Source organism: Dromaius novaehollandiae, chromosome 12, assembly GCF_036370855.1.
Source record: "Dromaius novaehollandiae isolate bDroNov1 chromosome 12, bDroNov1.hap1, whole genome shotgun sequence".
NCBI classification, from domain to species: Eukaryota; Metazoa; Chordata; class Aves; order Casuariiformes; family Dromaiidae; genus Dromaius; species Dromaius novaehollandiae.
This window is the reverse complement of record NC_088109.1, coordinates 16,129,420-16,150,850: the sequence shown is the minus strand read 5'-3', so window position 1 is coordinate 16,150,850 and position 21,431 is coordinate 16,129,420. Positions and strand designations below refer to the sequence as shown.

Below are 21,431 nucleotides of genomic sequence, written 5' to 3'. Positions count from 1 at the left end.
CTGCCGTGTGCACGCTGAATCTGCACTGGAGATTATCTTTAATAAATGTGTGTTGCAGAAACAAACTGCATATGTGCAATAACCTCATTTCTAAAGCAAAGAGAAGGCAGGGACTTTCAGCATTTGAACAACCCTCATTTTAACTGGTGGAAAAAGTAAGGGATTAGCTTAAACTGGAGGGGAGGTAGCAATGCCTTTCCTTTTCTTCCTCCTCCTCTTCATAAACGCAGGAATTGTTCCCCCCAGCACTGGTACTTCTCTGGGGTTTGCCTGCAAATCATGGGCTGAAGAAGAGCTATGGCTATGTGCGAGTTACAGAAGACATACAAATCATCCTGTCCACCGAGCATGCTTTTCAAGGAAAAAATAACATCCAGGAATAAACCCAAAAGCAACAACAAACTGCTCACAGCACTTACATTTACCACCTACATTTAATTTTAACACCAGAGGCATACAAACCCTTTTGTCTGGCACACCACTCCTCCTAATTCAAAAACGAGTTTCTAAATAAAAACCAAATGCACCTCTGACATTAAAGTTACTCACTGGAAAAGCACATCAAACCGAAATCACCTTTAAATTCTTGACCTGAGAGCTACTAACCATCTGATAGAAAAGGACCCTAGTTTATCATAAAAGTTTTTTTTATTGGGAGGGGAAAAAGAACAAACGCGGGTATTTTTCAGCAGAAACTAACATTCACCCCAGGTTTTTGTGACTATCTGCCAAAATGCGAGGCACAGTGAGAGCAGTTTCTACCAGGGAGGACCACCTCGCCGAGGTCCCGACTTTGCCCACCTCCGAGCTCAAGCAGAGCTTCGCCGGGGCCTGAGCTCAGCGCTGAAGAACTCAGCACCACAGAAGAACCTGGGAATTAACTTGCTTATCTTCAAACCGCAGCCTTCACAGGAAGCTCTGGTCAAAAGCTGCAATAAAACACTCCACCAAAGTCAGATATCTTGCTGCAAATACCCTACCAGACACTCGCTTAACAAGACAGGAGAACAGTCGAGTGTCTCCACAGATCCCTGTCGAGCATGCGGAGAAGGAAAGGCAGGAGCGCCTGCAAGGAGCTTCCCAGTTCAGTATGCAGCACGGGTCAGAGAGTCTGGCTCGAAACTTTCTGATGCGTACTAGGGTCACGGGCACACACCTCATCCCATCCAAGGTCTGGCAGGACTACGGCCCCTAGCCTAGATAGCTTTGAAACTCTCAATCCTTACTATTAACGTATAGGTAGCATCAGATTAACAGGAGAAAGCTGCATTCCAACTTGGCCACGTGTCCAAGCACAACAACCTGGACCGATGCAGAAGTCAAATATGCCAGAGGAAATGGAAAAACTTTGGCCTTGAAGCCCAAAAAGAAGCTTCAGCTTGCGAACATTTTGGTTGTGAAGGTAGGGGGGTGCTTTTTGGTGTTTTCTTATTGCTCGTTGCTTTTTACTTTTTTATTTTTTCACTCAATTAATTTTAACACACACAAGATGAGAGTTTAAAGTGCTTAAAAACAAGTCACAAAACGTGAATATTTTGATGAAAAGTTGCTGCTTAGCATTCCAGGCGGAAGGAATTCAGAAGTGCTGCATGTCTCATGTCTGCAAAAATCTTTCTCTGACCTCAAATTCCTCCTTATCTCATTCTACAACTTGCTGCCAAATTTCCTGTCAAAAAATTTCCTGAGGTCTTCACTTACACTGTGCATCTGTCTCAGATGCCAAGGCCTTTTCTTTCTCTCCTACATCATATGTAAGCTGTTTAACTTCACTTTCTAGACCTTCCACTTAGGCCTAACCATTCAGCACCTGTCATTCCTGAATTTAAGTCAAAAGGATCCATTACTCTTTTTTACTAACGCTGCCTCATTTGAAAGTTAAATGAGATGGCAATGAAGGCTTTTCGTGCCTTAACACATTCTATTCCCCATGGTTAAGAGGAACTTGTAGTCAGCTGCAAAACATGAACTCTATCTGCTTTTGAAAAACCTTCTCCAAGTTCTTCCTCTGTGATCTCTATCAAATATTGACTACGATTAAGACTACTGATGACTGCTATGCACTACGTCAACTAGCACCATCTCATTTCCATGTGTTCCCACGGGTACTTCTCTAATCTTAAATCTTGGATTTCTCTGGAGGAGGAGACATCTGTGTATTGCCTTTATTCAGCACCTAACACAAGAGGTTTCTAGGTCATGGTTACAGTTCCCATGTTCTACTGCGCATTTAATAAGTAATTCCACAAAACTCAACCAAGGTCTAGCTATTGAATTATGACTAACTCCCCTGCCGCGTACCTCCCAGGCTGCTGTAACTGATTCTTATCCTATTCAGAGGGCAGTTTAACATCCTTGCACGTTTTTGCCCACTAAGGTTCACCAAGCAGATAGCTGATTGATTAAAAGAGGCAAAAAAATTAAAAAAGGAGAGAGGAAAAAAAGAGAGAGAGAGAGAAGCAGAAGCAGTATTAAGCACCTGAATTCATGCTATGTTTAATAGAGAAAAATCTCTTAAAACTCACAAAAAACTATCCTCAAATCTTGGAAGCATTTGCTTTTTATCTTGTTTGCCTACCTAGTACAATGAAAACCTTCAGTAACAAGTTTCATTCCTGTATATGCTAGTCACTGCATATACCCCCCGCAACTCACTCGCATACGCTGCTTTTTCCCACACAAAATAAAAAGAAATAACTGTCCAAAAAAGAAAAAGAAAACACACAGTAAGTCCAGTGTTTAACTCAGGAACACTTTTCAATGATACAGAAATCCATCACATGATAAGCAGCATCTGGAAGTGCTTTTAGAGGAATATAAATAATGAGACACATAGCACTTCAATGCTGAATTTAAGGTTGGTATGTGCCTTGGCTTTCTTTGAATCAAAGAAGGAACAAATAATAACACATAAAACCAGAACAAGTCACAGTACTGAAGGGAAAGATTCAGTATCTGCCAATCTCCTCTATTTATATATAAATTGGTGCTATTGAGCTAAAAATAAAATTTTTCCCAGAGAAAATCTAAGAGTGAAAAAAAAATTCAACTTATATTTAAGACTACAGTTTCTCTTTACAGTTATGTGAATTTGTAAGTTTTCTTCATTGCAATATATAAAAATATCACAAATCATTTTAAATATATCCCTCCAGCAGACCTTTTTTATTTATGTATCAAGAGTAAAAGTTACCTGCAAACTATTATTAAGCAAGTCGAAGTCGCTGTATCGCCTCACAATCTGCAAAACATAAAGACAAGATTGAGGAAACATACTAGTATTCTCATTAACATTTCGCACCTCAAAAATCCCAGCATAGAGAAGTAATTTCCATTTATAAACTGATTTCTTCTTTTAACCATTCTCTGTACAAATTCAAAACTACTGGATTTATGCCACGTTGCCAGAGAGCAAATGAGAGTTGCTTTTAATGACATCTCAACGAGAAATAAAATACATTTCTAAATGTTATCTTAAAACAGCTTTTCCAAAAATATTTGCTAGCAGAGGTCTCTGCAAACAATGCATTTTCCCACGTTAGAAGCAACAGCATTTTATGAGCATCTACACTACTACTTCTAGTTTTCATTGGTCATGCGTCAGCAAGGCTGCGATTTTAGCACTCGGGAAAGCAAACAGGCATTTGAGAGTTAAAAGCGATGGCCATAACAATATACAGTAAGAACACATGACACATGATTTTCCTGTTTTCCTGGAATACCCAGAATGGCAGAAGACGACGACATGCCTTCTGTAACTGGCAGCAATACTGTTTTTCTCACATTTCTTGACCAAAAGCCTTCAAGCACTTCATGTTCTCAGTTCTCATTCTAAACCAACATTTCCCTTTCTTTCTCAAAATTTAAAAACCTAGAAGAGACAATATTTAAATTCTTCCTAAAAAGGCATCCTGGTTGCATGAATTACAGTTTAAAAAATTACCTGCCAACTGTTTTCCGGTGAAACTCCTCTCTGAACACGGATTATGTATTCCTAGTAAATGGAAAAAGTTATTAGAAACGAGAATTAATGAGTTGAAGTGAGTTGTTCGGTACTTCTCTGCATACAACCACTATCCAATTAGGAAACATTCAGAAACAGAAAATTCAGATCCAGATTTTAAGCTTCTAGGCAACGTCAGAGCTGGGTTAGTCCAGACCCACCACCAGCAGCTCTCACTACTTAACAGAGGAAAAGGTGAAAAGAGCTCTTGGCTCCGAGTGCTCACAGATCTGTGAAGTATTTGCACAGTTCCATTTTCTAAGGAAAAAGGTAATTTAAGAACATACCCTCCCCACATCATCTCTATTGAGAATAGCTGGGTGGGGTGGGAAGGGGAGGGAAAAAAGAAAAAAGAAAAAAAAAAACCCCACACACTCTCCCCACCTCTAAAATCTAACAAATAGCCTCCAGGAATTACTGCTTCCTTCATTACAGGAAAAAAATGCCACAATGTAAATATCCACCACTGCCCAACCTCTAATTATTTTTTACATGAAAAGAAGTTGCAGCAACAGCTTTGGGGTGTGCTTGAGTAACTAGAACATACCAGTTTCTCCTGATGATAATTCTTAATTTCTAATACACAGCTAATGTTAGTTACTTACAGATTAAATAGGCAAGTATACATAAATCTCAGTGAACCACTTTTAGATTTTAATAATTGTAAATTCTCCCACCAGGGAGAATTCTTTTCAGTCTTTTCATCTCAAGCTCCACGGTGTCTTCTGTAGACTAATACCTAGTTAACACAGCAATACCATTATTTGATATTTATCTAATTCTCTCGAGAACAGATACAAGTATATTGTGCGCACGCTCCAGAGATACTTTGAGAAAACCCCAATTTTGTTCATCTCTACTCCGAGTTTTAAAACAGCTCTAAAACACACTTGACATTTCAAGGAGCACAATACAAGGCAAGTCTTTTTTCTGGAAAGCCTATAATTTCAATTCTAGATAACACTTAATTAGCAAGGAAATAAAATTAATATGGGTTATAAGTATAGCAATACATACTTCCTTTACCATTAGCATACCTTGAAAGCTCTATGACTACAATCATTTTTTAAGCCTTATTACAAAGATAAACCTATGGTCACATCATTTGCATTGAAAGACATGAAAACAAAGCACCAAAAACACAAGGTGCCAAGCGAGAAAATGCAGCGCCGAGGAGAGTCAAAGGGTACCCGGAGGCAGAAGAGACGGAATAACCTGCTCAGATAGCCATACTTTTACATGACAGGCTTTCCTGCAGATTCGTGCGAGTCTGAAGCTGCAGGAGAGCTGACGAGGTGGCCTGTACCCCGCACCCTTTCCAGCAGATTCGTCTTCCCTGCTCTGCTTCGCCTGGGACAGCAGGAACCGCCACCAGCCCTCGGAGCAGCCCGAAATACTCCCGGCTCCCCCACCGAACGCACTCGGGTGCTCTGCACCTGCAGCCGTGAGGCTCTAAGACTCAGACCGAGCACTAGAAAATCTAAAACAAATAAAAATTCAAGCCATGGCTCACAATATTTCTAACCTCTACCACGTGCAGAGCACTTTGCATCTGTGCCAAGGGACGCGCGAGCACCCACGCAGTCACTGCCTGCAGTGCAGCATCACACGCTAAATCGTTCGTTATTCAGCCCGTATGATTTCATTCATGCTGGTAGAGATGTTCAAACATATTTTATGTAAAGTGCTGAATAATTTTTCAATTTGGAACGCCACCAGTTTTGCTCAACTGCTTACATTAATAGGAGCCTAACGCAAATAGAAAAGACATTTGATAGCATTATGCACAATTTTTTTTCAGATATTAAAGTTAATGCTGCCTTCCAAATTATCACAGATAAACAATAATGAAACAATAATGAGGAAACAAGGGCATTTCCAGCACCCTGGATTTATACACCCAATTTGTCTGTTCTGTAGCAGTAACTGTTTGTACAAATCTGGCATGTACCTGCATACCGACTAGATACTTAAGTTAATTGAATGCTTGAACCGTGAAGTATTATAAATTCAGTTTCACAGTTAAAACTCCACTACAGGCATTTATTAATAAGTTCTTTCAGGTATTGTGAAGCCTCTTCTGTTTTTGGCAGCTGCCTTTGGAATCACGCAGAACTCATTTTCCGCTTTAAAATGAAATTAGATGAAAAGCTTGTATCCCGAAGAGCGCGTATGTACGAGAGGATCCCAACAAACGCAAAGGGGAGCATATCAGAGAATCCCATCCCAGAGTTAAATTTCCATTTAACATTTACCACCACAACAAGCAGGACAAATCAAGAGTTACAACCACTCCAGACAAGTGCCAAAGGCAACACGTATCAGATGACATTACCTTGTGTGTTCAGCCTTAGCTAATCTAAATTTATTTACTGAAGTTTCCTTCCAAAGCACAACGCTGACCGGGCAAAAATGCTATTCTATGTTCTTAAATTCACTTAAAATACCTTTTGCTATCAACAGCTATCAAATATCTGTAGCAATTTTGAACTATGGAGCCCCAAGAACAAATTCAACATTAGGAAGGATGGAAAACAAGGTAATTTAAAATACTTAATATTCTAACAACTCAAATGGAAGTGACAGAAACCCAAAACGCCATAAAGCAAAACACTTAACTACCATAGCAGAATTAAAGGGTCTCTTCACAGAAAGCCAGCCCAGCATGTTCTCTCTGTACTCCCTTCTCTTACCCATTTGAAACTGTCATTATTTGCTTGTAAAATGAGAAGCCCAAATCCTTATAAATGACAACAAGTATCAGTTTAGTTTATTGCAACCCAACCAGGATAACGATATCTGGAAGCTCGGAGACAGAAGGGGATCTGGCAGACACAAGGGAGCCCAGAAGCACAACCGCCGCCCGGCTTCACCCGCTGCGCGCGCGCTGCTCGGCGCCTGGGGAAAGCGGGAGGAGACTCCTCTACTGGCAGACCCAAAAAAAAGCAGCAACTGCTTATTCAGCAAGTCTCCGAGGAACATGGGCTGTTTCCCTGAAAAAAAACCACACGTCCGTGATGATTCATCACGTTCAGCCATTCAGCTTTTCTAGTGTTTGGAAAGCAGCGGCGTTATTGCCCAATCCCCCGTAGCGCCCGCCGCCGGTCCCCGGCACACGCCGAGGACACGCTCCCGGCCGGGCGGCCGCAAAGCATGGCCTCATCAGAGCTGGCACCTACTGCACACAACCACCCCGACCAGTGACAGAGAAAGCTTCGGCAAGGGCCGGCACCCAGGGTTCATTTCTGCTGCAAGCGCCAGGGACGGATGACCAGGCGTGGCGAGGGCTGGTTTAGCCGCACGTACCCTTGACTGAGTCATGCTTAAGTTCCCATGGTGTCTTCTACTCCTACATGAATGGCTCAAAACCTTTTCTACAGCTGATTTTACCAAAAAACTTCAGAGAAGACCTAGCAGCTGCTAGATGGTAAAGAAAGGTCTCAGTGTGTAGAAGAAGAGAGACCCTCATGCTACTGATTTTTCCCACAGGTCAAGAGCTCACTGGTGGCCTCTACACCGGAGCCATCGACAAGATGGGCCATAAAAACATTCCTCTGAGAAAACCTCTGGGCTGTCCCTCCACACCGCCACCGAGGTAAGGCTTGTACGTCTGCTGTTTTACCATCGGTATGGCCAAGCCGGTTCCTTTCACAGCCTTGACATTCCGGCAGCAGCTCCATAAAGGCATTCAAAGATGCCAAGCAAAGCAGTTTCACCTACGGGATCATTTCCTGACACCTCTGGTGGAAAACAGTGCTGAGAGGAAGCAGGGAGTAAGGAAAGCTGCATGACCCCAGTTTCACACTGTCATTTCCTAAAACCTTGTTCCTACCACCACAGAGTGGTGGATAGAGTTTCTGTTATGTTTTCATACATCAACATGGCTCAGTGATAACCACGCTGCCTTTCTCCAGCGCTTTGTCAACGGCAATTCCATGATTACTGCTTGGGATTAACGTTATCCTGAAATTACCCAGATCGTTTTATTTGTTCATTTTCACGCAGAGCCAGCATTTAGGTGGCTTTTTCCCAGTTTGCCATGATTACTCCCCGGCGTTCCAGCATTTGTTATAACATTAGCATCAACAGCTCCGAGCTTCTGAGACGGTCCTGCTAACGCTCCTCAGTACAAGTTGCATGGCAAAGCACGTCAGAATGTTTAGCAATTACTGTTTATTATCTTTATTAAAGATTATTATTATTGATACATATTATTATCATTACTTATACTCTATTAAAGATTATCATTATTAAAACAGAAAGCAAACAGAAACGAAAGGGATCTGCAGAGACAAAACAGGAAAGAACACATGGCAAGTTTAGAGGGTCATATAATAAAGTGCAGGGAACCTCCAGCCAAAATTGAGTAACACGTTCTGCTTCCCCAAGAAAATCATCCCTACATTTCTGGCTGAGGGTAGTCATTCTACTTCACAGATTTCTGCTCTACATCAGTTTAATCCAAGGAGGCTTGAAAAGCCAACCATTATAAAGATCCAGGTCACCTTCAGGTCACATCAGCTGAAAGTTTGAAAGGGTTTTATTTTATGAGCATTAAAAAGACAAAAGCGTAATTAAGCATGAACACAATCCCTGCTTAAGTAGGCCGGATTGGAACAACTTCTAATACGAAGCTCTTTTAAATGCTTATTTAGAAAATCTCCCATGCGAAAAGGAGCAACAAAATCAGCAAAGCTGCTCATACCCACGGAGCTCTCTTTACTAGAGGGCATAGTACTTATTCACTATTGCACAACTTGCCACTAAGCCTATCTAAGGTACAAGCAGCAGCTGCGGTGTTTACCTGCATTTTAAACAATGCACATGTTTGTCTGGGGACATAACGCAGTTCCACGCACAGTGTATCACTACTGTAGGAGAGTAAGCCATTCAGCAAGTAAAAGCCATGAAGTAGGACAACTGCAGAAAAAAATAGGGCGCACATGTACATGCAATGAACAAGAAAATCTCTGTAGAGCAACAAGAGAAATAGCAGCTTTTCAATCTTCTGCATCACTGCGGCCTTCACTGGAAAAGGGAAATAATCAGTATTTTTTCAGGAATTACTCAGCAGTCAATAAAAATATTCTAATTACACTGCAAGATCTCTTAGGCAAGGGATTACTAATGTATGGTGTGGCAACTAAATTTTGACTGCAATCTCTGCAGGAGCTACAAAGGCAATACTAATTTAGCGAGGTCACCACCGTAAACCATAATGTTGGAATGTCTAAAAGAAGCTGTGTTCAAACAGCTATCTTTTTGAGCTCAAACTTGGTGAAAAAGAAAACAAGCTTAGCTACCAAGTCTTGTGGAGGAACTGTATTTCCAGAACCTCAAACAAGTGAGCTCTAATAGTTCTCTGCCCAAAGTCACCTCTAAAACTAATTGCATGATATTTTTTCAAAGCAGAGGCAGCCTTGTAGAGGTTGAGCTCCTCATAAAGCAAGTGTGCAAAGTTCTTTACAAGCTTTTAAAATAAATTCTAAAGTTTTAGAAACATGTCTCCATTTTTGTATTACAGAACAGTTTAGGAGAAATATAAATGCTTTTCCAACATTTTTAATCTAAAAGCTATGAGAGTGTCAACATTCATCAGCACTTAAGGAAGATGAAAAATTCTAAAATGTGTTACAAGAAGGATTTATTTCAGCTGTTCATTTCCAAATGCCTTTAAGACAACAATGTACAGTAGCAAAATTGGCTGTTTCAATACTTCAATTTCAACATGCAATGGATGAAATAGAAAGGTCATTTCAGAAAATAATTAAGGAATATTTGGAAGAAGCACACGTATACCTTTCTAGTGCTTCTACAACTTTAAAGCACTCTGAAGCTTGTTTGTGCAGATAGGCAATTTATAATAAGGGACATGTCTGGACAATTCTGAAAGAAAACAGCACCCTATTTTAAGGCTTAAAAAGAAAGCCCCATTTAAATAGCGAACATACAGATGAAAAATTGCAATATGAAGCAAGTTTAGCAGCCAATTTTTTTTAAGCTTTAATGCTGAAAATGCCTCTGTTGTCAGAATACAACATTTGGTATTAAGATGAAACACTTGGAAATGGTTTAATGTATTGGACGTAATTCCACTCCCACTGAATTCAAGGAATGCAATGGCAACTAAACCACCTCATTTCTGCAAAACGGCCGGTACACGCACCTACTGAGAGCACTGAACCACACCTGCGAGAAGCACCCAACGCACTACTGGAAGTTACACAGTTACTCTCACTTGTATGCAGTGCTAATGAAGTAATAAAGCTGACAGGGGTTTGCTTATGTAGTTTCAACTCTATCAAGCGAGGTACCATTGGAGTGCCTCTGCAATACAAATTTATTCGGCTTTCAAAATGAAAAGTACTCTGTAAACACCGCACTACAGAAGTATTTGTATCTAAGTAGACTTTCAAACCAAACTTGGAATGCTTTTATAACACATTTAACCAGGAAAAAAACTTTTGTAAAAAAGAATAAAAGGTGTAATTTTCATCTTCAATTACTACTGGAAATAAATACGCACAAATAAAGCCTCAGCTGACAATTTCTTTGTTCCAACTCAAAAGCATGGAGATTACGTACTAACTCAGGGAAGAACTTCTGAGTTCCAACCAAGAAAAGGCGCTTGGGAGCAGATCACCACATTCTGTAGCTGCTTTTCCTAACAATCTAACTACATTTACTGGGGATGTGACATGCTCTTACTATGCAAAAAGTGCAAACCTCAAGAGAATATTTTAAATACTAGTTTTGTCCCTTCTTGAGTTTCTGGGGAATTCAGGCATATATGTAGTAGTTTTAGGTTTTGCTTTCAGTTTTCTTTCTTATTTGCATCTTTATCTACAGGAAATAGAAACTCACCCTCTGCCAACTGCAGCCCTTGATTCAATGCTATTAAATTTACATTTACACAACCTGTTGTATTAAATCTAAAATAATAGAAGCTGCTTAGAGCAACAGATGGGCAAGCTATGCATTTAACACAAGCTTTGGTCTTCTGCTTGGTATTTCACCATACCCACAGAGCTTTTCCTCACATTCTTCACCTTTTCCTTAGCTGGTTATGCAGAAGGCTGACTATTTTCAGCACCTGTGGAAGGCCTAAGTTATTACTAGCTTAGTCATCATATTAAAGTTGCATTTAATCTGGGGCTAAATCATCTTCATATGAGTGCCTTTATAAACAATGATCTAGAGGGAAAAAATTATAAATGCAAGTTTAAAGCATTCTTGTAACATTAAGGAGCATTGTAAAAGCTTAATGCATATTGTTGACAAATGAACAGGAAAAAATTATTCATGGGTGCCTTTGTCTTTCAGCTTTAGAACAAGTCTCAGATGTGAAGACCTAGTTCTCCAGATACTGGTTTTGGGTAAAGAACTGTACAGATCTACCCCTTTTGAAGAAGTTGCTTTGGGACGAGATGAGAGATAGAGAGAGGAAGCATTCAGCTAATGATAACCTGTTTCCATGCATCTATAATGTAATAAAATAGAGTGGCAATGCCCCACAAAAATATTTCAACGCATACCTTTATTTGTTAGGGAAGGGATTCATTTATACACCTCTTCAAACACAAGGATCTATTTGTGTAGTTTGTTTAAATCGGGAAAGCTCAAGTCAGGTACAGCATCATCCACCAATAAAAGAAGTATTCGGATGCCATGGACATAAGATCAAGTGTCCAAAATGACAAAATAGCATCTTACATCAAATAAGAAACCAAGTCTCTCGCTACGGCTTCCTGTATTTTGTTATCCCACACTGCTGCCACATAAGCCATCTGTGCTACACACACTTCAAACCATCTTTCAGCTATCAACAGGGCTTCTGCAGTAAAACAAACAATTACTAATAGACGTAGCTTGGAGACAGATTTCTAAATCAAAAGGCATAGTGCTTCAGCAGTCTATTATTAACAAAAGATCAGAACAAAACAGCACACTATTTTTTCCTTAACATCCATTAATAGCAGAACACAGAGATAAGTGATTTCGGAGAGAAGGGGGGCAACGGTTGCTACCAAACTCACCCGTGGAAGACAACACACAGACCAGCTGGACTGAAAAATTGCTGCCAAGGGCTCATTCTAAAATATTTTTTTTCTAGCCAAAGTCATGCAATCCAAGAGAAAGAACACAAAAAGCTATTGTCATTTGCACCAGCAAAGAAGTATAATAAGCAACGATGAAAGCACGTCAACAACACAACTGTAATCTGGTCTGCCAAGCCGGGATTATGAAAAGTTATACAGCCTCTCATACAACCTGGCTTGTGCACACACACACCTCTCAGCTGCTGAAACAGGTGAAAAGTATCAGGCTTGCAAGAAATAAACCTCATTAGCTTCATTTATAATAGGAGTTGCAAAAAGTGAGAGCCAGGACCACCTAGATTTGCAAGATCTTCTAAAAGACAAACACAACTTCTGTTCAAAGAAATATCACAACATTAATAAATACGAGTTCTTTGTAAAAATACAAAAAAACTCCTGAAGTGCAGATTACTGACAGGAAAACTATTTTATAGCACAGTATACAGACTAGCAGTATATCCTGTGGTGAATCTACAACTATTGTCAGTCAGATTAACAGCGTTCAGCAGATGCGAGGAACCGGCAGAAGAAGCCAACGCTGCAGAAATCAGAGCAGCGTCCGAGGCACAAGGAACACCCCTTCTCCAGTTAAAACACGCTTCCTACCAGTACAGCTCCTGCTGGAGCACCTCTGGCCTACTTTTTCAGCCCAGCATCCCCACTCTCAGCTTAGTGATGCCAGCAATCAGGAGTGACAGCCGGTTCTCTCTGTGACTCCCTATCACGGCATCGCCTGGTCACACCACAAGTTAACCTAACCCTGAAAGTGGAAAATAACTGTGGGCAGGAGCGGATGAAGCTTGCACTGCTGCTGCACGCTCAAAGACAGCACAACCCGAACGAAGCCGGGGTGGGTGTACCGGGCATCCCAGACGAATTAACCTGTGGCGCAAAAGCCAGGACGGGGCTCGTGCTGCCGGCTGCCATCGCCGTCCGTCATGCAGAAAGCGGGGCTGCACCCCCAGCTACGTCTCCACCAGCGCCGCGCGGTAGGACCCGGGGCAAACGCGGCCCTTCGGTATCAGCAACTGCACTGAGGCCACGAGAACCCAGCTCTGTCCAAAACGCAGCAACAGACCCCGAGAAAACACGAGTTAAAACAACTTATGCAGTCAGGAGAGAGAAGGCCCCTTTCAGGGCGGACAGAGCGCCCGCGCTGCCTGCACCGCCAGCACCACGCGAGCAGCCAGCAGCGACGCTCCCCCAGCCCGGGGCACGCTGCCGAAGGCACTGCCAGCCAGTGGCTCCCAGTTACCCCACTAACCCCACGCTGCCACCCCAGTCACTCCCAGTTACCCCACTAACCCCACGCTGTCACCCCAGTCGCTCCCAGTCACCCCACTACCCCCATGCTGCCACCCCAGCCGCTCCCAGTTACCCCATTGCGCCCACACTGCCAGCCCAGTCACCCCACTATCCCCACACTGCCACCCCAGTCGCTCCCAGTTACCCCATTATCCTCCATGCTGCCACCCCACCTCACTCCCAGTTACCCATTACCCCACACACTCCTACCCCACCTCGTTCCCCATTACCCCCACACTCCTACCCCAGTTGCTCCCAGTTACCCCATTACCCCCACACTCCTACCCCACCTTGTTCCCGGTTACCCCATTACCCCCACATTGCCACCCCATCACTCCCAGCTACCCCACTACCCCCACACTGGTACCCAAGTCGCTCCCAGTTACCTCATTACCACACACTCCTACCCCAGCTTGCTCCCAGTTACTCCACTACCCCCGTCACCCCATTACCCCCATGCTGCCACCCCACCTCGCTCCCAGTTACCCCACCTACCCTCCACACCGGCTGGCTCCCAGTTACCCCCGTTCCCCCACCCCCACCCCAGCTGGCTCCCAGTTACCCCCCCCGGCTCCCAGTTACCCCCTGTTTCCCCCCCCCCCGGCTCCCAGTTTCTCTTGCCGCCGTTCCCCCCCCGGCGGGCTCCCCTTTCCCCGTCCACCCCCGGATCCCCGCTCCCCCCCGTCTCGCCGCTCCGCCGCCGCCCCGCGCCAGCCCGCCGCGGCCGGGCCTGCCGACCGGCGCCGCTCACCGTGTGCGAGTGCAGGCTCTGGCTCGCCTCGATCTGCGCTGTCAGCGGCACCGTGTCGTCCAGCAGCACCTTGCCGGCCGGCGGCTTCTCCATGAAGGCCATGCCGGGCAGGGCAGCGGCAGCCCGGCGCCGCCAACCTGCTTCCCGGGGCAGCCCCCGCCGTCGCCGCCGCTGTCAACACGGCAGCGCCGCGCCGCCCCGCGCCGCCGGGCCTTAGCGCCGCCCGCCCGGCGCCCCGGCCGCCCGCCAGGGAGCGCCGCAGAGCCGCGCCGCACGGCCCCGCCCCGCAGGCCGCGCCGGGCCGCCCCCCCCGCCGGGCCGCCCCGCGTCCCCCCGCAGCAGGCGCCGCGGACGTGGCCGGTCCCTGCGGCCCTGTTACCTGCCCCCGGGGCACCGCTTCCCCGCGACGTCCCGGGCTCGCCCAGCGGCAGCCGTGTGTTTGGCCGTTGTATCTGTGCGTTTTGTAAGCGAGTCTGCCTGGGCGCCGCGCGGGGTGGGTCAGTGACGCACCAAGTTATGACTGCAGATGACTACTTAGCTCAGCATGGGCCGGGGAGGGGGCAGGAGCCCCACGGCACTGCTGGGTCTTGCGAGAGCAGGAAACAAAGCAACTGAAAAGCCCGACATACTCACTGCTCATCAGGGGTTTTTTTTTTGTCTTTGTCTGTGTTTTTTGGTTTTTTGGGTTTTTTTTTTTTTGCAAAATCAAAACATCATCAAAAATCGAAGAGGGATTCGAAGCCTTCTATTCCGTTTTTAGACTCTGCACTTAAATTTCTGTAAGAACAGATCTGAAGTTGTTGTCACACTGAGTTCCACAACTTCATTTTCACTGCAGCGGCGCACAGAACTATTACCTCGGTGGTGCTCGGCCATCCCACGTGGGAACCTGCTGCCTGCCGAATACCGTCTACATATCTTTTTGTGTTTTTACACTGCAGGAGTTAATTATTTAACAGCAGTTAATCTCACTTAAGTTGCAGTAAGTATATAAGACTGCAGAGCTAGCATTTGTCATACACTCAGAACAGTTAGTGCAAATAGCCCCTTCTTTCATTTAACTCTGCCTTGACAGGAAAATGAGCTACACACTGTGATTAAGTAGCTGAATCTCAGGCCAGAACAGAAACATATCTTGACTCTTTCCAAACTACCCCATCTACAGTCATTTCATTATTGCCCTAATTTCTCACCTACTGCCTCTTCCTCAGATTTGACTGTGTTAATAGGCATAAACAGGGTAACTTCAGACCTAGAGGGGCAGATGAACACAGAATGAGTGAAAAGAAAATGCCCATTTTGAAAAACAATGCTTTATACAGCAAAAGCCTATCACCAAGCAGTGATGTCGGGCAGAAGAAAAAAACAGGAAGTGAAGCAACTCAAATGACAAAAGATAAGGTAAGTTCTCAACCAGAAGTACTTGCTCCGTGTTATAAACAAGCCAAACCCTATGCTTTGAAGCCAGAGGGCATATTGAAGCCAAACAGCTTACATTTTTAACTTTCACTTTTTGCTGCCATTCCCATTATGATCCAGCCTGATTTAGCACTGTAAGTTTACACTGTGGCTGAATTTAAGACCAAGGTATCACACCTAGACAGTGTAACAGTTTGTGTAGTCTTCACCACACTGTTTGAGGACAAACTTTTTTTCATAACAAACTTTTGTACCTATTTGCAGGCAAGAAACAATTATAAATACAATTCTGCTGCAGAGATGAGGGGAGGGATAATAGAGATCAGATGTTTGCCAGAAAATTGTATGAGCCACCAATGGAAAAGAGCCTGGAAGTTCCCATCATTGAGGGGAAAAATAGTGTATAATAAACTTATATTGGTACTAAAATAATTTAACACGGAAGATTTACTGTTGAACTTGCCAAAACACTACTGTACCAGCAGCCAAGGTACTTTTTAATGGGCAAAGGGGAATACATGTTCACACAGTCAAATAAGCAGAGAGAAGCCAGATGGTTAGTACTCAACCAATTTGCACCTGCTTGCCTTGCACACAGGAGATAAACAGTCACTATGTACAAGCAGTGACAATACGGCTGTTTTACAGGCCTTCCTTCACTCAGCTACACTCCTGGGAGGCAATTTTCCATGGCAATTTGCATTTAAGGTGATTTTCTTGGTTTGTTTATAATCAGGTTTTGTAAGGTAACTAAGGAACTTGAAAGTATTATGAGAGCCACATCTCAAGATAGACCAGGAAGAGTATATTGCTTATGTTAAGGCCAACTACTGCTTATTTACAGAGCTAGCAAAGGCTTTTATTAGCTAGAGCATTGCAAAACAGCACACTGCACCAGTATGAGCCAGAACTGGCATGTACATTACATGAAGGAATCCTGCAGTATGTACATCAATACCCTTTTCCTCCATCTCTGTTCATTCAGCTTGTTAAACATACAGCATTGTCCCCTCCCACAGGTTTTTATTAGCAATATAACTCTTCCGTAAAGCATGAAAAAGTTTTAACTGAACTTAACCAGTCTGGATTTTCCCCAAAAGTGTTTTTGCCCGAAAGAATTAACTGCGATATAAGCCCATCACTGTAGACTTTCCACTGTAGCACAGCAAAGCCTTGCCTGTGTCAGTTTTGTCAGACTTCCATGAGAAATCAGAAGTTTCTTAATGCAGTTGCTAGCAGTTTGTATGTTGTCTTTGAAACACTCCGAAGGTTTTGTTGCAAACTGACTGGATTAAGTAACGTCATGTAAAAAAAGACAGAATCAAAACCAAGCATACATTTCTGACCTTTACTATAAGGCAGCATAGGATGAAAAGCTCTAACTTTCTGCTACCAGGACTTTCACCATCCCTTCCATAACAGTCTTTCCACTTTCTCTGACTGTACACAATACAGCAATGTGTGCAACAGATCTCTTCAGTTGTTTAACTTCTGCTGCAGCTAAGACTTCTTCTCCAACATATAAAGGAGACGGAAATCGGATCTCCTGCGAAAGAAATACACAACCTTGACCAGGCATTTTAGTACCTAGAACTGCAGAAATAAGTCCATTGATCAAAACTCCATGTACAATAGTTCTCCCAAACCTAGACTTCTTTGCAAAATCTTCATTTAAATGTAAAGGATTTGTGTCACCTGTTAAATCAGAAAAAGTAACAACATCATTCTGTGTAAAAGCTTTGGTAAGTTCAGCTTTGTCGCCAACTTTTATATGTAAATGCTGAAGTAAGGGACATCCAAGTAGTGAGCTGATAACTATTCGCTTTGTCAAGGCTCTTCGCTGGAAATCCCCTCCAGAAATTCTGCGCCTGAAGAGCTGCAACATCTCAAACAACTTCTGCTTCTTACAACCAAACCAGCAACTGCATAATCAGTCCAACACTAGTTCTCTACTGTTCCCAGATAATGCAAGAAGAAATGGAGATGTCTAGTTAGGAAAGGAAAAAAAAAACAAAACAAGAAACAGTGAAGCATTACAAAAACCATCAAAATCATTCAAAGCAAAGCTGAAAATACTTAAATTTCCCCTTTATGTAAAAGAGTAAAAAGTCAGAGCTACGTCCAAGTAGATTTTTGTTTAGCCATCACTTTTGATGCAAAGAATTCTTGCAACTCATCTTATGAAACCACATCCTAAGGAAAAATTTAAGCTCTGGAGGCGCATGTTGACACAGGCATTTTCAAACAAGGTCTATTGAGAGTGACTGTTAGAAGGGGGGAAAAACGGGGTAGGGGAAATAAAAGGTTGGATCAAGATGTGGGCCAAGAACAAAACTTTTAACTTTTGCAGATCTGCTAAATGAGATCAGAACTTGTCACTGGAGTGAAACTATAAAGTAAGGAGACAGCCACCACAGTCTGATTTTAAAAGATCACATCCACATTCGTTTAGAGGGAAAAGGCAGACAACCCAGAAGTGACAACTTTAGACATAATTCAGTGTAAGAGTACTTAAGACTGGGATTACTTAAACATAGGCCTACACACCTGCAATGAAAAGCATTTCACTCCCAAACCAAAAAGTTTCTGCATGTTCTGCATGCATCTTTCTGTTAGAAGGCTGTGTACTCAGACAGCCAGGTGATCTTACAGTCAGAAGTGACATTTGGGGGAAGCCATCTAGTCTCCCCAGGGCTTTACCTGCAGCACTCGAAAGGCACACCTTCTGTTCTGATAGAAGCCCAGCAACGTGAGAGCACTCCACAGCTTGACGAGGCCACTAAGTGACAAGAATATGAGAGAGATTAAGAGGATTTGTCTGTGTCAGTTTTCCTGCAGCATAAACAGCTTAAGTAAAAGCATGTTACACGAACAGTAATGAAACCTTAACTGAATTTAACAGCAGGTAATTTTATCAATGAGTTCTGGTAGCAACATTATGCCCTAAAGGGTTATTGTAATCACTGTAATCTCTTATCCTTGACTTACAGGTGATGCTTACTGTAATACTGTCAAACACACTTTATTGACCCTTTTTCTTAAATTCCTTCTCTGCGTCTTAAAGCTCCTTCTTCCCCTAATTCACCTGCTGTTATCTTCACCATTTACATCTGATAACTATTGCCTTCCTTTGCTATGGAAAGAGATTTACAGCCACATATTTCAACAGCACTCAATTCCCTTAGACCTTTTCTGTTCCTTAGACCATTCTGTTCTAAGACAGAAATAATACACTGATCCATGTATGTTTTTAAATCTTAATAAATTTATTTATTGCATGCTCTATGCTTAGCTCTACAGGTTAGGCTTGGTTCTCTGGAAATTGCATACCAACAGTACCAGTGAGATTCTGAGCAACCTAAAGATGTCTCCCGGACAGTACTGAAACCAAACTAACTTTAACTGTTTCAAAAATTTTCTTCTGTTCCAGGGAATTATTTTCCTGATGAAAAATTGACAGAGCAAATGAAGATTCACTGTGAATTGAGTTCTTCAATTATTAAGATACTAATACTAGAACTAGACACAATAAATTTGACCCACCTAATGAGAAAAGGAGATTGGTCAAGATGGTGTGATGATTATACTCTTTAGTCATTTGTTTGAAACTCAGCCTCACTTAAAAAATGTGACTAATTAGGCAAGTAAGTCACTGAATCAGCACACCAATGAAATCTACAAGTGCTAACAGGAATTTGTCACAATGAAAGAGTTTCTGTAGTCTGCTTTTTTATTGCTTTTAAGATAATGTGCAGTGATATTTTTCTTAGTAATATTTAGGGTTTTATTGAAATGTCTATCTAACCTGATTTCACAGAGACACAGCTAAAGCAACTTACACATAATCACACAGGAAGTCAATATCAGAATATGGATCATATCAATTACTCTAGCTCTAGTTTATAAGTGAATGCATATTTACCTTATAGTACTAAATAATATGAGGTTAGAGATATATAATGTCTTCCGAAGAAAGCTTTACGGGGTTCATACTGTAAACTAGCTCTTTAAGTTACTTAAAGAGGAATGTTATCCTGATATTTCCAGTTTAAAATGCCAAGGCATTGTTTTCAGTTTGCTTCTTTTATTAGTTAGCAAACTTACAGTTAACAGCAAAGTTGTTCATGGCACGGTTTTCCTCCCTGTATGAAAGACTGAGCCAAATGCAACATGTACTAATTCTGCCACTAAAAGCATACTTGGGAAGAACTGAGTTAAAGCACTGCAGTAAGGGCAAGAGACAGTATAGAACTAAATATCTAGTGACCAACAGGACTCATGCAATTAATACACCATTGAATCACCAGTAGGAGGTATTCACAGTCATCTCAAAGATGGGCCAGATTGCAGATAGTACTTCTTCCCACTTTTTTTTTTTTTTAATTTGTGGTAACAGACTGGAAATCTTAAGGTAATTGTTCTTAGTTTGAGAGTTTTGTTTTCTTATGAAAAATATTTTCATGACGGTATCTGCAGCATGTACTCACTGTACCTTACCTGCTAGTAACTCTTAATATTGCAGATAGAGTCTTTTCCTCGTATGTTAAGACATCAACAGGCAAAGCTGCTCCAACCTATGCAAAAATATGGTGTTATTAAATCATTTTCTCCCACTGGTTTTATAGTGGTTTATACAGAAATGATTTATCAGTATATAACTTTGTTAAAGTTGTTATAGTTAAGCTCAAATCTCATGTGAGCATTTCAGCTCTTAGTTTTTGTACACTGCCATTCTTCTCACAGCTATTTAGAAAAGAGCCACTTTTAGTCCCACATGAGAGCTGGAGAAATAGAAACCCGGAGATGACATGACTTGGTCAAAGTCATGCAACAATGCAATAACCACAGCAAGAGCAGTACTTGGGGCTTCCCAGTCCGAGAAGCTATTTCCCTCCTATAGCTTTGCTTTTAAACCCTCACTGCAGCAAAAGCAGCGATACCCCAATTCTGTAAAGCAGCTGCTCTGAAATCACTTGATTACAGAAGCTCGGACCAAACCTACAACCCCAACTCCATTGGGAGCCAAGCTCGAACACGGCCTAGAGAGCAAGTAACGGGCTAACAGAGAGGAAAGCTGGAGGCACTGACCGCACGCCTCGCTCGCACCTCCCACCGTTAAGCTCAGAGGCGTTACTCCGCCGAGGCAGCCCGCGTCGGAGCGCGGCGGCGACTCCCGCGACCCGGCGGGCCGCAGCTCCCCCCCCGGCCCGCCCCCCCGCACCTCGCCGTGCAGCTCCCGCAGCGCCGTCACCACCAGCTGCTTGAAGTGCGCGGCGCTCGGCCGGGCCCCGCCGTCGGGCAGCTCCCTGCGGGAAGCAGAGCAGAGCGCGGGCTCGCGGGCTGCCGGCGGCGGCAGGCCGCGGCCGGGGGACGGGACGGGGCGGCGCGGCGCGGCGGGACGGACTCACAGGCGGACGCGCAGGTAGTGGTGCTCGGCGGCGCTCCGCAGCACCCGCCGCTCGAAGGCGGCCGGCGGCGGCTCCGCTCGGGCCATGCGGGCGGTGGAGGCCTCGGCCCGCGCGGCCCCTCTGCGCCGCGCGCAGCCAATGGCGGAGCCGCCTACGGCGTCCCGGCGGGCCCAGTCCCGGCGACGGAGTTCGCGAGGAGGCGGCGCCGTTGTGCGGGGTGGGGGCGCGCGCGTTCCAACGGCTGTTAACGGCTGCTAACGGGCGCGGGGCGAGCTCCCCCCGGGCCGGGCAGCTTCCGAGCTGCCCAGCGAGAAGAGCAGCCGCTGTTGCCCTGTCAGCCGCAGGCAGCTACTGGGGTCAGTCAGTGCAGCTGCAGGGCCGGACGAGCAGGTTTTCCACCATACTGACCCCTCCGACTTCTGCGTCGTTTGCGCGTGCCGAGGCCTCAG

The 21,431-nt window shown here is 43.8% G+C and overlaps 2 protein-coding genes across 11 annotated transcripts in view; both read right to left on the bottom strand.

Moving 5' to 3' along the window:
* PXK (PX domain containing serine/threonine kinase like) overlaps positions 1-14,410 on the bottom strand; it is a 37,362-nt gene extending 22,952 nt beyond the window's left edge. For 8 of the 9 annotated variants that reach the window (XM_064519074.1, XM_064519075.1, XM_064519078.1 and 5 more), the window contains exons 1-3: positions 14,156-14,410; positions 3,941-3,991; positions 3,191-3,238 (exon numbers count right to left, since the gene is read on the bottom strand). In XM_064519074.1, coding sequence (XP_064375144.1) covers positions 3,191-3,238; positions 3,941-3,991; positions 14,156-14,257 — 201 coding nt within the window. In that variant the 5' untranslated portion in view covers positions 14,258-14,410. Of the gene's footprint in view, positions 1-3,190; positions 3,239-3,940; positions 3,992-12,981; positions 13,100-14,155 lie in introns of those variants that run through there. The other variant, XM_064519077.1, reaches the window with a different exon arrangement.
* A 1,976-nt stretch (positions 14,411-16,386) lies between these two features.
* Positions 16,387-21,191, bottom strand: LOC112984681 (ribonuclease P protein subunit p14). 2 transcript variants are annotated; one of them, XM_064519073.1, is made up of 5 exons: positions 20,983-21,191; positions 20,796-20,880; positions 20,072-20,148; positions 18,275-18,353; positions 17,278-17,561 (listed from the first exon to the last, which is right to left on the bottom strand). In XM_064519073.1, exons 1-5 carry the CDS (start codon positions 21,066-21,068, stop codon positions 17,505-17,507), a joined length of 384 nt encoding a protein of 127 aa, XP_064375143.1. In that variant the 5' UTR covers positions 21,069-21,191; the 3' UTR covers positions 17,278-17,504. The 2 variants fall into 2 exon arrangements, with proteins under 2 accessions (XP_064375142.1, XP_064375143.1); XM_064519072.1 differs by lacking the exons at positions 20,072-20,148; positions 20,796-20,880; positions 20,983-21,191 and having other exon boundaries at positions 16,387-17,561.
* Positions 21,192-21,431: the final 240 nt, after the last annotated feature.

What these genes read in the sequence shown, in the direction of transcription:
- LOC112984681 (XM_064519072.1), bottom strand. Translation starts at nt 17,459, where the DNA reads ATGTTGCAGCTCTTCAGGCGCAGAATTTCTGGAGGGGATTTCCAGCGA.